General features: G+C 39.1%; 3 protein-coding genes and 1 non-coding gene across 4 annotated transcripts; 2 read left to right on the plus strand and 2 right to left on the minus strand.

Annotated features, from left to right (window-relative positions):
• LOC104779999 (beta-1,4-mannosyl-glycoprotein 4-beta-N-acetylglucosaminyltransferase-like) lies at nt 2,955-5,275 on the plus strand. The gene is made up of 2 exons (XM_010504460.2): nt 2,955-3,310; nt 3,732-5,275. Exons 1-2 carry the CDS (start codon nt 3,260-3,262, stop codon nt 4,839-4,841), a joined length of 1,161 nt encoding a protein of 386 aa, XP_010502762.1. The 5' UTR covers nt 2,955-3,259; the 3' UTR covers nt 4,842-5,275.
• On the minus strand, nt 5,767-8,149 carry LOC104780000 (uncharacterized CRM domain-containing protein At3g25440, chloroplastic-like). Its single transcript, XM_010504461.2, has 4 exons — nt 8,061-8,149; nt 7,657-7,924; nt 7,059-7,460; nt 5,767-6,882 (listed from the first exon to the last, which is right to left on the minus strand). Exons 1-4 carry the CDS (start codon nt 8,147-8,149, stop codon nt 6,004-6,006), a joined length of 1,638 nt encoding a protein of 545 aa, XP_010502763.1. The 3' UTR covers nt 5,767-6,003.
• Nucleotides 8,300-8,371, plus strand: TRNAD-GUC. The gene has a single exon. It is a non-coding gene; the product is annotated as a tRNA-Asp (tRNA).
• LOC104780001 (serine/threonine-protein kinase HT1) lies at nt 8,471-11,381 on the minus strand. The gene is made up of 6 exons (XM_010504462.2): nt 10,646-11,381; nt 10,186-10,318; nt 9,883-10,078; nt 9,662-9,786; nt 9,421-9,579; nt 8,471-8,937 (listed from the first exon to the last, which is right to left on the minus strand). The coding sequence occupies exons 1-6, from the start codon at nt 10,774-10,776 to the stop codon at nt 8,611-8,613; spliced, it is 1,071 nt and encodes a 356-aa protein (XP_010502764.1). The 5' UTR covers nt 10,777-11,381; the 3' UTR covers nt 8,471-8,610.

The raw sequence follows: 16,296 nt of genomic DNA on the forward strand, positions 1-16,296 counted from the left end.
CCTTCAGGGTTTCCCGAGGCTTTAGGTGAGGTTCGTTCTGTGATTACTAGGGATATAAATGATTCCCTGAACCAAGAGGTTACTGAAAAAGAGGTCAAAGAAGTTTTATTCATGATGCACCCGGATAAGGCTCCGGGCCCGGATGGACTGACTGCTTTGTTTTATCAAAAGGCGTGGGGGACTGTAAAAGCGGATTTGATTCTTATGGTAAATTCCTTTTTACAGGATGGGGTTTTTGATAAACGTTTGAATATGACAAACATATGTCTTATTCCTAAGGTGGATAAGCCAACGAGGATGACAGAATTGAGACCCATTAGTTTATGCAATGTTGGGTACAAGATTATTTCCAAGGTTTTGAGTCAGAGGTTGGACATTTTTCTGCCTTCTATGGTCTCAGAGACGCAGTCGGCCTTTGTAGAAGGACGATTGATCTCTGATAACATTTTGATTGCTCAAGAGATGTTTCATGGGCTACGTACTAACCCTTCATGTAAAGGGAAGTTCATGGCTATCAAAACGGACATGAGTAAGGCGTATGATCGGGTGGAGTGGCCATTCATTTAACATCTGCTGCGAAAGTTTGGTTTTTGTGAGAAATGGATAACTCGGATTATGAGGTGTGTGTCGTCGGTTCAATATAAAGTCTTACTTAATGGTCAACCACATGGTTCCATTGTTCCCCGGAGGGGTCTTTGTCAGGGGGATCCATTGTCACCGTATCTTTTTATTCTCTGCACAGAGGTGCTTATAGCCAATTTCCGCAAGGCGAGGAGACTAAGCTTATTACAGGAATCAGAGTGTCGATTGCATGTTCGTCAATCTCTCATTTGTTGTTTGCGGATGACAGCCTTTTTTCTGTCGCGCTTCGAAGGATCAATGTGCGGTTATTTTAGGGATTCTTAAGCAATATGAGCGGGTTTCGGGACAACATATTAATTTTCAGAAATCATCAATTCAATTCGGTCACATGGTAGATGCCACTCTCCGTGAGGAGCTTCAAGGGGTCCTGGGGATCATGAATCTGGGCGGCATGAGTTCATACTTAGGCATTCCAGAGAGTTTGGGCGGGTCTAAAACGAAAATCTTCTCCTTTGTCCAGGACAGATTACAAGTGCGGGCTGGTGGGTGGCCAGCTCGGCTTTTGTCCAAAGGTGGGAAAGAGGTAATGATAAAGTCGGTGGCCACAGTTGTTCCTACTTTTGTGATGTCATGCTTTCGGCTTCCGAAAACAATCACGCGAAAGTTAACTAGTGTGATTTCTAATTTTTGGTGGAGTGCATCAGGAGAGTCGCGGGAGTTACATTGGGTCGCGTGGGATAGATTGTGTCTCAGCAAGCTAGACGGGGGACTGGGGTTTCGTTGTTTGGATGACTATAATATTGCGTTGCTGGCCAAGCAACTATGGTGGTTGATTACAGTACCAGATTCTCTTTTTGTACGGGTTTTTAAAGGACGTTATTATAGGCTCTCAGATCCTTTGGATCCAATAAAGTCTTACTCACCATCTTATGGTTGGCGGAGTATGGTTTCTGCTCGCTCTCTGGTTCATAAAGGACTCATTAAACGGGTAGGATCCGGTGATTCGATTTCGGTTTGGAATGATCCCTGGATTCCTGCTCAATCCCCGGGACCAGCTTTAAGCACTGGGTCGATTTTAGATCATATGCTTCTAGTAAAATCCTTTGTTGACAGGAACACCAATTCCTGGAACATGGCTCAGCTTACGGCCACTTTTGTGCCGGAAGATGTTGCCTTCATTTCGGCCTTACCTATTGGACGGTCGGATTCGCCAGACTTGTTGGGCTGGCATTTCACAAAGACGGGTAAATATACCGTCAAATCTGGATACAATATTTTACAACAACAAAACATGCATGATTCTGTTGGGAAAGTCATTGGTCCTCATCTTACACAATTATAGGCTTTTGTTTGGAAATTTCGGTGTCCTCCTAAATTTCGGCATTTTATGTGGTAAGTGATTACCGGTTGTGTGGCAGTCTCCACTAATCTCCGAAGGTATGGTTTCGGTTGTGACACTCAATGTGCGCTATATGGAGTTCAAGAGGAGACCATAAATCATATTCTATTTGAATGTTCGCTGGCACGTCAGGTGTGGGCCTTATTTCAGTTTCTGACACGACCAGGGGCTTTCCCTTCAGAGTCGGTTTATACGAATTTGGATTTCTTTTTCTGGCGTTTCTCGGAGTCACCTACCCCAGAGATTTATCCATGGATTTTATGGTATCTTTGGAAGGCCTAGAATGATAAATTTTTTAGTAACCTAGATACACACCCAGAGGCGATTTTGCGGATAGCAGAGGATGAGTCCAAAGCTTGGTTTTTAGCACAATTAGAGGATGTGGCTGAGCCCACACCTCCGGTCCCACAAATATCCTTTGGGGGTCGTAGTGGCTTTATGAGAGATAGGTATCAGACCAGTTTTTTATGTTTTGTAGATAGCTCTTGGAAAGCGACAGATCCATATGCAGGTCGCAATTGGTTTTACTCTCCTCCTATGGGGGGAGGGGGTTCCCACTATGGGAGCTGCCAATCTACGTCGTAGTCTTTCCCTGTTTCATACAGAGGTCGAAGCCCTGGTTTGGGCGATGCGTTGTATGATTAGGACGGACAATCAGGATGTTGTTTTTCTTATAGACTGCTCCGACTTAGTGAAGATGGTGTCTTCACCTTCAGAGTGGCCAGCGTTCGCGACTTATTTGGAGGACATTCAGGAAGATAAAGAAGAATTTACATCCTTTTCGTTGATCTTCATTCCTTGTTCACAGAATGGTAAAGCAGATAACCTGACACGACGAGTTCGTTCCAAAGCGCATATTATTACCTATGTAAATAATGTTCCGTCACAATACCTTTAAACCAATCCTATTTATTGTTGTCAGAAAAAAAAAAAACTAAAAATTTTTTTTTAGTTTTTTTTTTTTCCTTTTTTCTTGTGGAGAACATTAAAAACGAAATCTAGTGATTATTTATCGCCTTTTGTCTCTTTGGATTATCAGATTCCCCAATTACTTTAAAAAGCTTCTATAAATCGATTCTTGTTTTTTTCTTCGACAGAGATTGGGAAAAGAAAAAAAAAAATCGAAAGGAGTACGAAAATTCCTATATCTCCGTTTCTGGGGCTTTTTTCTCTTCTTTAACTTACAATTGGTCTCTCTTTTTTTTCTGTTCTGGGTAATTTTAATTTGGGGATTAAACGTTTTGCATTAGACGAATCCTGTGAGAAAAAAAAAAAATCATGTCCGATGGATACTACAATTCGAAGAAGACTGATGATCTTTGCGAACATGTTTGTTTCTTATGTGTTTTTTCTCCATTACACACTTACAAAAATTAGATATATTTTTTCTCATTATTGAATTCGATTTCTGTAAATTCGTCATGCACTCTGAATTTAAAATTGTCTCGAAGAACTTAATCGTGTTTATAAATTCACAATTTTTCTCGAAAAAAGATTGAAAATTGGATACTTTTTTATATTAATCGTATCGAATCACTGATGATAANTTTTTTTTTTTTTTTTTTTTTTGGGTATGTAATAAAAGTTAGTTTTTTTTATTGGTCAGATTGTTTTCTGTTGCTTGAAAAGATCTTTGAATTTTTCCTACACTTATTATATATAAAAGTAACAATTTTTTCTGAAATTGGATTTGTCTTTCTTTGAGATTATTGTTAATTTTGTTTCATGTCTTATTATGAATTTGTTGTAGGGATCAAAAGCAGCAAAAACAGTCTCAAGGCTTAAATGTGTTCTTAGAGGTTTTGATTTAAGAACATACTTGCTCCTCTTTGTGTTGATGCCGTTTGCTATCTTAGCAATCTATTTACACGGCCAAAAGTTCACTTATTTCTTCAGACCTCTTTGGGAATCACCTCCTAAGCCCTTTCAGACCATTCCTCATTACTACAATGAGAATGTTACTATGGAAGCTCTCTGCAGTCTTCACGGTTGGGGAATCAGAGAGTCTCCCAGACGTGTTTTTGATGCTGTTTTGTTTAGTAACGAGAAGGATCTTTTAACTGTTAGGTGGAATGAGCTTTACCCTTATGTGACTCAGTTTGTGCTTCTTGAATCGAACTCTACATTTACGGGTTTGCCTAAACCTTTGGTTTTTAAGAGCAATAAGGATCAGTTTAAGTTCGTGGAGCCGAGGCTAACTTATGGGACTGTTGGAGGACGGTTTAGGAAAGGTGAGAATCCGTTTGTTGAAGAAGCTTATCAGCGTGTTGCCTTGGATCAGCTTCTTAGGATAGCTGGCATTGAAGAGGATGATTTGTTGATTATGTCTGATGTTGATGAGATACCGAGTGCTCACACGATCAACCTTTTGAGATGGTGTGATGATATACCTCAGGTTCTTCACCTTCAGCTGAAGAATTACTTGTATTCTTTTGAGTACTATGTCGATAGCAAAAGCTGGAGAGCGTCTATACACCGTTACAGTCCAGGGAAAACGCGGTATGCTCATTTCCGTCAGAGCAATGTTCTGTTAGCTGATTCAGGATGGCACTGCAGCTTCTGTTTCCGTTATATAAGCGAGTTTGTATTCAAGATGAAAGCTTACAGTCACTCGGACCGTGTCAGATTCTCTCATTACCTGAATCCAAAGAGGATTCAAGATGTTATTTGCAAAGGAACTGATTTTTTTGATATGTTACCAGAGGAATATACATTTAAGGAGATTATTGGCAAAATGGGACCTGTGCCTCGGTCTTATTCAGCTGTTCATCTTCCTTCATACCTGCTGGATAATGCTGAGCTGTACAAATACTTGTTGCCTGGTAGTTGCGTAAGAGAAAAACAGACAGGGTTAATGTGATGAGCACACTGAAGGTGTTCTTGTATAGTCTTAAACTTCAAGGCCTTAGCATCATTCTTGAGAGGAAAGGTGCAATCTTTTTGCCTAAAAGAGAAGAAATGGAAGAAAGTAATTTGATACTTTGCTGAGACACGGATATAACCTAAATGCTGGATTCAGTTGGTGGATTCTGAGGATTTTTTTCCATCAGTTTCTTTTGATACAGGAGGGTTTGTGAGAAAAAAGGAGCTTACTTTTAGAGCTGCACAACACTTCCCAGGTTTTTTCAACAATGGGAACATATGTTGTTGCCTACGGCTGATTGATTTAGTAGTATAGCAGTTTCAGGATCCATTTGTTTATATATAACATTTTCTTCATTGTTCTGAGTTCAGTTCTGGTTATATCAGTTATTTACAGTTTCCTTCTATCTATTAATGCCTTCTTTCCTCTGATCAAGTTTGACTCAGTATGACACAACAAACATCAGCTTCCAGCTTCCGTTTCTTGGTTGCTAAAAGTTATGTTCTTTTTAAGTTTAAGCTGTTTTGTATTGTGGTTGTCAGATTCTGGATTGTTCTGAGCTTTATCTCTTTCTTTAAGTGTATTTTTGGGGTCAAGCAATGCTCAGAAGACGCTGATGCGTTACTTTTGAATGGCAACTTAGCAATGAATCAAGATGCGAAAAGGGGGCATATAGAATCCTTTGCTTTCAAGATAAAAATTTAAATGTGTTATCTTCAGAAGGAATCTTGCACCATGTGTCTGTGTTTATTCATGAAACTGCTTTGAACAGATGCTCTATTAACTTCAAAGAGGAGTTTAGCCTCTTGAATAGGTATAGTGTCATAGAGCCAATCTCGAAAGTGGACTTCTACAATTCCGTAAAGCATTCCCCCACTTTTAAAGAGAAATGGCTGAAATTTCCTGTTTCTTTTCATACAAATCATCTTAATTTGCCACTGTAATACCAGAATCTGAATTACAAATGGGAAGAACAGAGTTTGGCGTATCATGTTCTTTATCTTTCACTGAACTATCAGAAACTGAACTTAACAATAGATAGATCAGCCTTCAATATTCAGACCAGAGTTTAACATCTCTCAGTTTCTCATTTGATAATTAGGCACCAATGAAGACAAATAACAATATCAGAAACTCTGTGATCTTGTAGTCTTCCTTTCTAATCACTATCCCAATCCTCATCCCTCTGTTTTCCACTTTTAGTCTTTGAATTGTTGATTGAATTACTGTTCCTGAATCTTGGTTGTTTAGATGATGAGATTGTTCTGTTTTCATCCTCATCATCACTGCTCGAAATATAATTCGCCGGTGGTGCATCTTCTTCATCTTCTGATTCCCACATTGTGTTATCAAGATCACTCAATACATCGTCATCACTCCTCACTTGAGGTCGAGGTCGAGGTCGAGGTCGAGGATCGGGGCTTCTTCTCTTAAAATCCTCTCTCGGCCTTCTTGTGTTTATGTTTGATGATGATCTTGCTCTATCAAATCTCTTTGGAATTTCATCATCCTCATCAGAATCAAATTCACCGTCGTCATCTTCATCACCATCGCTGGACCTCCTCTGGCTACGTGTATCCCTTTCATTTCTTCTAAAGCCATGACTTGAATCTCCATAACTACGCAGTTCAGGTGTTCTGCTTCTTCCTGCAAACTCCTCTCGGTTCCAATACCTTATCCGACCAGATTCTTCTTGCTCAGCAGCTTCCTCTTCCTCCCACTCCTTGTCTGCTGCTTCTTCTATCTCAGCTATGAATCTGTCTAGCTCCTCCTGGTCACTATCTTCATCGACCGGTTCTGATTCTTCTGTATTTTCAACACCACCGCCTCGTTCTGCTTGTTTATCTCCATGGAAGACATACGGACTTCCTTCCTTTTTGTCGATTGCATTGAAGAATGTTGAGGCAACTCTCTGGATGCTAGCCATGGCAACCGGATCTTCGGGGTTAACACCCATTCTCCGTAGCTGTTGTTCTGTTTTCTTTATGTTCAGCTTCTGAGACTCAAGCGCTTGTTCAAATCTCGCTTTGAATAAAGCCTGCAAAACATAAATACTTGTTCATACCATACCACTACATAACAATTGTTAGAGCAAGCCACACTTCGTAAGCCTGATATCAACTAAAGTATCATTCTTCAACCGCATGATCCTCAATTTTAAGGATGAATCAAGAACCTGAAACTTCAAAATTAAAGATTTATACTGCTGCTTACCTTCCGCTTTGTGAGGGTGTTAACAGGGATTAAGTTCTTGGGCTGCCGGTAGTTTCTACCACGAAACATAATAATAGTTTTCACATTATGTATGTTAATGACTATCCCGCCGCTAAGTCTTGCTATCATGCTTGCCATCTCTTTAATCTTTTCCTTAGGGAAGTTATCACAACAAACTTGCACAGTCTCATGAAACTTCCAGTGCATATGCATATTTTGCACCACTCCTCCAAAGACTCCACGAACACCAACAGGAACATAGTTTTTATTCTTGAATCCGATTTTCTTGAACGCTTGTATCTGCTCGGATGTGAAAAGCTCAGGATCATGCACCGGAGACGGTAGCTCAGGAAGATCATACTTCTTAAGCTTTTGCAACAAAAGCGCAACTTTCTTCTTCGCCTGCATCAAAGAGAGACATCAGCAAACTCAACTCTCTGATACACTTCACCGTGTAACAACCATAAATAATCCAACTTTCATATACAAACCACACAATCACAAGTTTTCACACATAAAGTCTCAAACTATAACAAAAATATGAATGCAAACACAACACAGCAGACAAATTCATGGATAAGTATCAATCAATAATTACCCTTTTGAGATTGTAAATGAGCCGTTCTTCATCAGTCATGAGTTTCTTCTTCAACTTCTTAGCTCTCCTAATCTCTCTTAACGTCTTACCAGACTCTTTCCGCATTCTACTCTCAACTTTGCTCCTCATACTCCTTCCTCTCGATGTTGACATACCTCGAGACCATCCTTTGAACACTTGATTCATCAATGGCTGAAGCGAATTAGAGTTACCTCCTACACTTGAGCTACCAGTGCTCGTATCAGGACTCGATGACAAAACCCGATTCCTTCAAGATCAAAAAATCGAATTATAAAGTTATAAACTTTAGAGGATTTAAACGAATCTAGGAGATGGGTATTGAGTAAATCTCAGTATTCAGAGAGAAGATAAGGATCAGAAGTGGAGTTAGAATCTGAACTTACCCAATACATGAATCGGATTGAAGGAGAGAAGATAAAGACCATTTACAAGTTCTCGAGCAGTGTCTCGAGAGACTCCTCGTGACGAACATTTCGCTTCTGCAAAACGAAATGGCAAATATTTCGAACAAGAGAGAACGAATCTGTCTGTAAAGCTCCTCGCAAAGGGTTTGAGGGTTTTAGAAGACGATCCAAAATCATTATCATATTAATATTTTATTTCTCTAAATCGAACAACAAATGTCGTTGTAGTATAGTGGTAAGTATTCCCGCCTGTCACGCGGGTGACCCGGGTTCGATCCCCGGCAACGGCGTATATTTTTAGTTTTAAACCTTTTTTGACATTTTTGTCAAATTTACTTAGCACTAGAAAAAAGTCTTTTAAAAGTACACTGAATGTTTTATACACTGAATAATAAATTTTCTTGTTACTGTGATCTAAATTCTAAGGCTTAATACATTATACTTGTCAATTTGTCATCATAAACACTTTCCTCCTCTCCTTTTCTTTACAGATTACAACCAATACAATATATAAATTGATCATCATCATCTATGAGCAGCAGAAGAAGAAGCTTCCTTTAGTTTGTTTCTCTGATGAATCAGCTGTGTTAACGGTTTGACGAGAGGCATCTCCGTCTCTGACAGACATCAGAGAGCAGGTTCCGGGAGATTCAGGTGATAAAACTATGTTTTCTGAAGAGAAAACTCGTCGGTTCGGTGGAGGAACGATCTGTGGCGCTGAAACAGTGGTGAGGTAACGGAGGAGCATTTGAATTATCTCAGTGAAATTTGGCCGTTCGTTAGGATCTTCTTTCCAGCATGATGTGACAATCATCTCTAAATCTCCTGGTAAATCCTCTGCACTTGGCCTCAAGTTCTATAGAAAAAAAAACAAACACAATTAGTCACAATGGCGGTTTCAATACCTACAATTCATCTTCCCTACTGAATCAAATTCTTATCCAAGAGACCAAGACACGACCAACATTGCCATAAGAATCTTTCAATCAAGTAAAGACCATATGCAGAGAGACCACAGCAGAGATACAACTTGTATCAGACAAGGGAGTTCAATCTAAGTTTCAGTCTGGTTTCGATTTGTGCTTTTCAATCTTAGTTAACTGTAAAGCTTAGTTAACTGTACAGTAGATGGTTTTCGTTATACACTTATAATTCAGTTTTACAAATAACTAATTTTAGGAGTGGGAAACAAATTATAACCCGATTGGTTTTCCGGTTTCAAACTCCAAAATCTGTAACCAAAACCGATTTATATGTGATCAAACCAAACCAAGCTCAGATCAGTTATTTCAGTTCTGCTTCAGGACCAATTTATATGGATTAGGAGGTGTGTTATTACCTTGAATGCAGCAGCATAGGCTGCTTGTAGATTGGACATGCCTTCAAATGGTAACTTGTTATGAATAAGTTCCCACAAGACAATGGCAAAGCTGTAAGCATCTACTTTATGATTATAGTGTTTCTTCTCTCCTTGCCTTAACGTAACCGTACTGTAAAGCTGTTTCATTCATTTACCAGGTGTCAAACAAAACAACCGCAAGAAGAAGAAAATATTCCGGGGTTAGTAGTAAAATAGTTACCTCAGGGGCCATCCATCGGTAAGTACCAGTCTCTGCGGTCATCATCTCGGTTAATGATTCTTCTCTAGCTAAACCGAAATCAGCGAGTTTCACTGTCTTATGATCTGCTGATAAGATCAGATTCTCTGCAAATGCAATTAAGATCATATAAGTTTTTCCATATAAACTTTAGAAGTAACGGTTTTTCTATTTTCAAACCTTTTAAACTTCTTTCCATTTACCTGGTTTAAGATCGCGGTGAATGATTCCGTGGGAATGTAAACATTCCATTGCGCGAGCAATGTCAAGAGCAAACCCTACAGCCAAACGAATGTCTAAAAGCTTTGGCCGCAAGCTCACTAGATATTTACGCAATGTACCGCCAAGTAGAAGCTCGGTAACTATAACCATCATGGGCTCTTTGCACGCTCCAATGAACTATACGAAAACCATTTTTCCCAAACGTTTTTGATTACAACCCAATACTTGGTTAACCAAAATGAACAGGGTTTGGGAATCATAAACATAAAAATAAGAGGCCAAACCTTGACTAAATTCTTGTGCTGGACTTTAGACAACATAGCAATCTCTCTAGCAAACCGGTTATCTCTTTTAGCAATCTCTTCAGGGGATTCACCTCTTTTAATAATCTTAATCGCCACTGTTTGGTTTCTATACCTAAAACAAACAAGAAAACACATTTTTCAATCCATCAAACAACTTCTCCAATCACCAACCATTCTTGTAACACTAATAATGATTCATGATTAACACAAACATAAATAGTTCTCTAATCACAATAAAAGGTTCTCTTGTGCTTCACATATGCAAAGATTCAAACTTTTTTCTCAAGACCAAGTTCTTCTTATTCATACACTATTCTTCTTCAATCCAACAGTTAAAAGAAAACTCAAAACAAAAGTTCTGAAAATTTTGCTCTGTAGCAAAGCAATGATTGAACGGATTTGAAAAAAAAGACAGTTTTTATTGGAAGTCAAAGCTTACTTTCCCTCATAAACTTTGGCATGAGCACCTTCACCGATCTTAGGACCAACAAAGAGATGACGAGGATCAACAAGCCATTTAGGATCCAATTCCAACTCTTCGTTTGAGTAAAACCCACTTGCAGATCCCATTCCTTCCCCCACAAAAATCAAAACCCAAAACAAAAGAAGAGATTTTTTTCAACAAAACACAAACCCTAGCTGCTTAATATGTCAAAGCTGGGCCCTTTTTGATTGATTAAACATTCTGTTTTTTGGTTTTATGGGATTGGGAACTATTACAATCAGATAAAGAAACAAAGATGCCTTTATTCTTTTGGTGAATTAAGGGTTTCAACATAAAAAAAAAAAATAGAGAACACAGAAGAATAAAAGAAAGAAGAGACAACAATCAAAATCACAATTCGTCAACTACAAAAAAAAAACTGCACGAGAAAGAAGGGAATTTGAGAGAGCGATATGAAAGAGAGAGAGATGATGGAGAAGAAAAAAATGGAAGAACTGAAGTTGACACTGGAACTGGTGGAAGAATTGGTCAAAATCTCGATGATTCGGTGTTTGATTTGGTTAAAGATTTCTTTTATAAAAACAAAGGTTTTTTGGGGGTTTTGATTGAGAAGAACCAAAAAAAAAAGAAGAGTAAAGAAATCGAAAGTGGTTTGCTTTTTCCGCGTAGGCGTCAGAGCGAGAAGAGAGGTGACAAGAAATCTCTCTCTCTCTCTCTCTCTCTCTCTCTCTCTCTCCAAAGACAAAAACACTTATTACAGACGCGGAAGCACACCCCACCCCACGGGTCCTTTTCACCACTTTTGCTTATTTTTGTATTTAGTTTTTGCTCTTTGTTTCAAATCATATATATTCATATGTGTTTTATGTGTCTAGACATCTAACATTTTGAATGAATTTTCCCTTTTATGTGTCATTTACGAAATTTCTTTAGCTAGTTAATTCTTAATTGATAATTTTGCATGTTTCAAAACTAAAAATGATTTATTTACATATTTCCTGAATAAATTTTCAAATATGAACTGTTTAATGTATCAAAGATTCTACTTTATTGAGTGGTTTAAGCTAACTTTATAGATCGATTTCTAGAACTTTGTGATATATAAATTAACTTATGACAGTGAAGAAAAAAAGAAATAAAAAAGAAGACCAAAACTGAAAAGTGAATAGAAAAATCTCGTCGGTGAGGTAAACAAACCAAAAAACAATGAGGTAGGTGGGATCCATTTACCCTATAGCTTACGACTGTCCTTGTGTGTACCTTTGCATTGCAGATATATATCTTTTTTCACTTTTCAAAAATCATTTTCAATTTTTATATCATCTCTTCTTTTGTCGATTATGATGAAAATTACACATGTTTTTATTGTTTCTATTTTTGAATAGTTTTTTTTTTTTGACATCAAAGACTCCATTATATTAAATTAAAGGTTTATAAACTTCTTTTGAATAAGAGCCAAACAAACCAATAAACTTACATAGGAGGAAAAGTAAACTACAAACATTGTTCTTAAAACATACAACAAACAAGCTTTAGAGCTTGACTTGAAACCATAAAAGTAACAAGATAAACAATGGAGACAACAAGTCTTGATGATAAAGAATTTCAACACAATATGAGGCCACTCATGGTGATGGATGACCGACCAATGCCGCATGGTCAGCCACCTTGTTAACTAATGCTGCCAACGTTGCAAAAGAACGAACGCGGTGTTTGAATTCCGAACATGCGCCAAAAATCCCTGAAAAGGGGGTCACACGTTGGACAAAACGTAAGTCTCGTGAACCAAGAACCTGAAAGGGCACTTGGAGAGGGTGTAATGTTGCACAAAGCTTCATTTGCCATTACTAGGCCTTCCATAACACTCAAGCGGAGAGGATAGGAAACTAAATCCTTAGTTAGTTGTATAAGCCATATGCCTACCATGATGGGGACTTTCTTGGAGTTTTTCCTTGATAGATGGATACACGCTCTTCCATTTGAAATATATAAAAGGAAGGTACTCTCCCCTAGGGAGGAATTAGGCATCACAAGCGCAAAAATATGGCTCTCGTTAATGGAGGACATTGAAACAAAAAACTCAAACTGTCTAGGAGTTGCCCGTTTAAGCCAAAACAATAATCCTGCCAAATTCGCAGATACATTGACTGTTTTATGTTTCTTCTCCTTGACGAAGAAATTGGTGATAATGGTCTCTCCAAAGTGGACGAACGTGATGAAACCGCACTAGATGGGCTAATAATTGGTTTTAAACTTGAGTCATTTGTTATTGGGCCAGCGTTCACAATTGAGAAAAAAGAACAAGGCCCAAAATTTAACTAGGGCTACGACATCGGTTATGAAACCGTAGAGAATCTCTGTACCAGTGAGCCTTGTCACGGCGGCAGGAAAGGAACATCTCGAACGCAACACGAGAACCTCAACCGAGATGAAGGTAGGTCCGGTGAACTCGTCATTGGGAGAGTGTTGGATAGATCTCTTATGTAAGGAGGAAATCGGAGACTCGCTCCTTGAACGGGAGGAAAACGGATCTAACGGTAACGACTTCTTTACATGGGTAGTTTCCGGTGTAGACAAAACAAGAGCACAGATCAAGGTTCGCGAGAGGTACGATTGAGAGAGTATGTTGAGATGGGTGAACAGTCGCCTTCGGGTCTCGGAGCACCGCTGGGAGGATCTGGTGAGTAATGGAGATTGACAATACTGGGCAAAGGGTCTTCGGTTCAAGACCGAGAATAGATCTACAATGGGGGGAGTAGAGAAACACAAAGCAGTGTCGGTTACATAGATCTTCGGGGATTAAACCCGAGAAGTTGGCCAACGTTACCGAAGACCAAAGCTTCTTCGCCAGCAAAGATTGAGAGCGGAAGGCTGCTAGAGTGAATAAAAGGTTGCCTAGTTCTTCGGGGGATGAGCCCGAGAAAGTGCACGTCGGCGACCAGATCAAGGAGGTCTTCCTTAGAAACAACAAGTTTTGAATGTGGGCGGAGGAAAAGGAGCTGATATCGATGGAGCTTGTGGTGATACTGAAGGGGTTGATTAGATCTAGAGAGTCTTCATCAGCGACTAGGGCTTTGAACGACGCGGAGGAAAGATTCAGTGGTAGGGCCTCCAAAAGAGAGCAAATATGTCTGAGAAGAGTAGTGCCATAGCAAGATCTCACCGGTGTTGGAATTAACCGGTGGGATATGGAAACAGTTCTCGTCATGCAAGAATACCGACGGAGTGGGATCTCTATTGTAAAGAGGAGAAAAATATCTCCGACCACCAGATCTGAGTTTACTGAAAATGAATGGCAGTCGGGATGGTAGCACACTAAAAAATACTCATGAACGGAGAGGACGCTATAAGAGAACAAGAGATAAGAGAAGATAGTCCGACGCCGGCGAGCTATAGCCTCACCGGCGTCGGAGAACTGACTTGAGATGTTTGTCTCGATTATTGTGTCTGAGCGCTTTTTTTAAAGAGACTTTTTTTACTGGAAATAATATCTTCTTATTCATCCTATTTTTGAATAGCTTTGCTGATCTAAATTGTATCCTAAACGGCTTTAATAAATTGGTTCCAGTTTCTATAAAACTAACATAAACAAAAAGTAAACTGGACTGTCTTTTGACTCATAACTGTGACTTTTGTGATTGCTTCAATGCTTAGGCCGGATAATAATATTGATGTATAAACTGTATATCCAAAGATAACCAAACTAAACCGAGTCAAAATCTTATTACATTACCATTCTGGTATTTGCCATAATTATGTATAGAAATTGTATATCCATTCATGAAGTCAAAGGCTTCATGCATCCTTCTTCTTTCTTCACTGGCTCTGGAGCTTGGTCTAGGCAACATGAAACTCCGTTTGCACCTTGGCAACAACCTCCTGTGAAACCCTTATGCTCCACAGGTTCGCGTGGTTCCACTATGCCGTTACCGTTTGGGATTTTATGCTCATCCTCTTTTGCAGCTTCCTCACCCTCTGCTTTGAGTCTCATCCCTCCCTTGAAACGGAAATTATCATGGTTAAACAAAGAAATAAACATTATATTGAATGAACCTAAGCATTCGAGAAATCGGAAAAAGGTAGGAACCTTTAAGGTCCCTTGGCAATGTTTTTCATAAAACAATAAAAACCTCAACCAGAGTACACATTACAGGGTTACTTTTTGCTGTCACTATGCAGAAACTTGGCAACTATTATAGCTATTACACTGTAGTTTCAGATAGTCATACTAGTTAAGACATAATAGAGACTTCTAACATCTACTAGCAAACAAAAGTTTTTATATGTTGAAAAACAGTTCTGATTCCAAGATCTAACACGAGGTTATACATCTTACTTAGAAGCACTGATCTCGGTATACAATTAGAATACTGGACCCAAGGAAATGTATTAACAAAGACATATTTACTGTTGGAACTGAATTTTCAGAAAGAAGTTTCAGAAAATTGCAGGTTTTGGGACAGTGATTTTCCGGCGACTTTCTGGCCGAATTCCGGCCAAGGCTGTTCGGAATTGTCGGGTTGATAGTGCAATGGAAAGCTGGTAACGAGTACTACAATATGGTATACTCATACGTCCAAAACGGAGTTGATTTGAATGAGAAATAAGAGTGTGAAGTAAGCGACTTGGGATGGTTTGGGAAATATCCCACATCGGAAATATGACTGATTTTTCACTCATATATATATATGTATATATAGTTTCACACTCTTCTAGTTTCAAAAGTGTGTAGATGGAAGAGGGAAGATTCCCACACGCGAACCGAACCAAACCGGGCTGGGCCGAGCACGGACGCAGGGCGGGCCGAGCACGGACGCGAGACGGGCCGGGCTGGGCGTGGACGCGGGCCGTAGGCCCTGGGCTTTTGAGTTTTTTGGAAAGCTTTAGACCCATTTATTTTTTTTGGAAAGACTTGGTGTGAACTCCAAGCAACTTGGGCAACACTCCGAGAATATTCAGTGAATATTTTCTTGAGACCTCCCTCCTTCCACTATATATAGAGGCACAACCTCTCATTATTTCTCACACACAAAAACAAAAAGCACTCCTTTCTCTAAAGATCTCTCTCCCTCTCCCTTGCTTAGTTCAAGTAAGTTCTTAGTTTAGTAGGCTCGAGAGTATAAGGTAGATCTGTTCGCTTGAGTTCTATTACGGGTGTGCTACTGTAATAGTTCGTGATCAGTTGTATCCTGGGATTCATAAATCGTGATTTATTTTATGCTTTATATTATGCTGTTGTAATTCGTTTCTGATTTCGTTAATTTAAATATAATTCGCATCTTTTCTCAATTCAATTTTTGCGCTCCTAACATCTACAACTAGCTAGAAAGCAGAAGTTTTGAAACAGACCTTGAAAGGTTTTGTATGATTTCTCCGTTCGCCATATGCTAATCAAGCATTGCAGGCACATCTCATCAGGAGTCACATAGCCATACCTGCATAATATATAGCATATATCAGTTTCTGATGCATAAAGAATTACAATTCAATTTCTTTTCTGAATTATACAAGCAAGTTGAGTTTGATATTTTCTTACCAATGGCCAGACAGCTGAATCAGGCTGAAAACAATCAAAATTCCAGCATACTTGTGCCCACCAATAGGAGGACATGGCAAAACTAAATTTTTTTGTGAAAGTCCACGTG

This window comes from Camelina sativa, chromosome 4 (genome assembly GCF_000633955.1).
Source record: "Camelina sativa cultivar DH55 chromosome 4, Cs, whole genome shotgun sequence".
Lineage (NCBI taxonomy): Eukaryota > Viridiplantae > Streptophyta > Magnoliopsida > Brassicales > Brassicaceae > Camelina > Camelina sativa.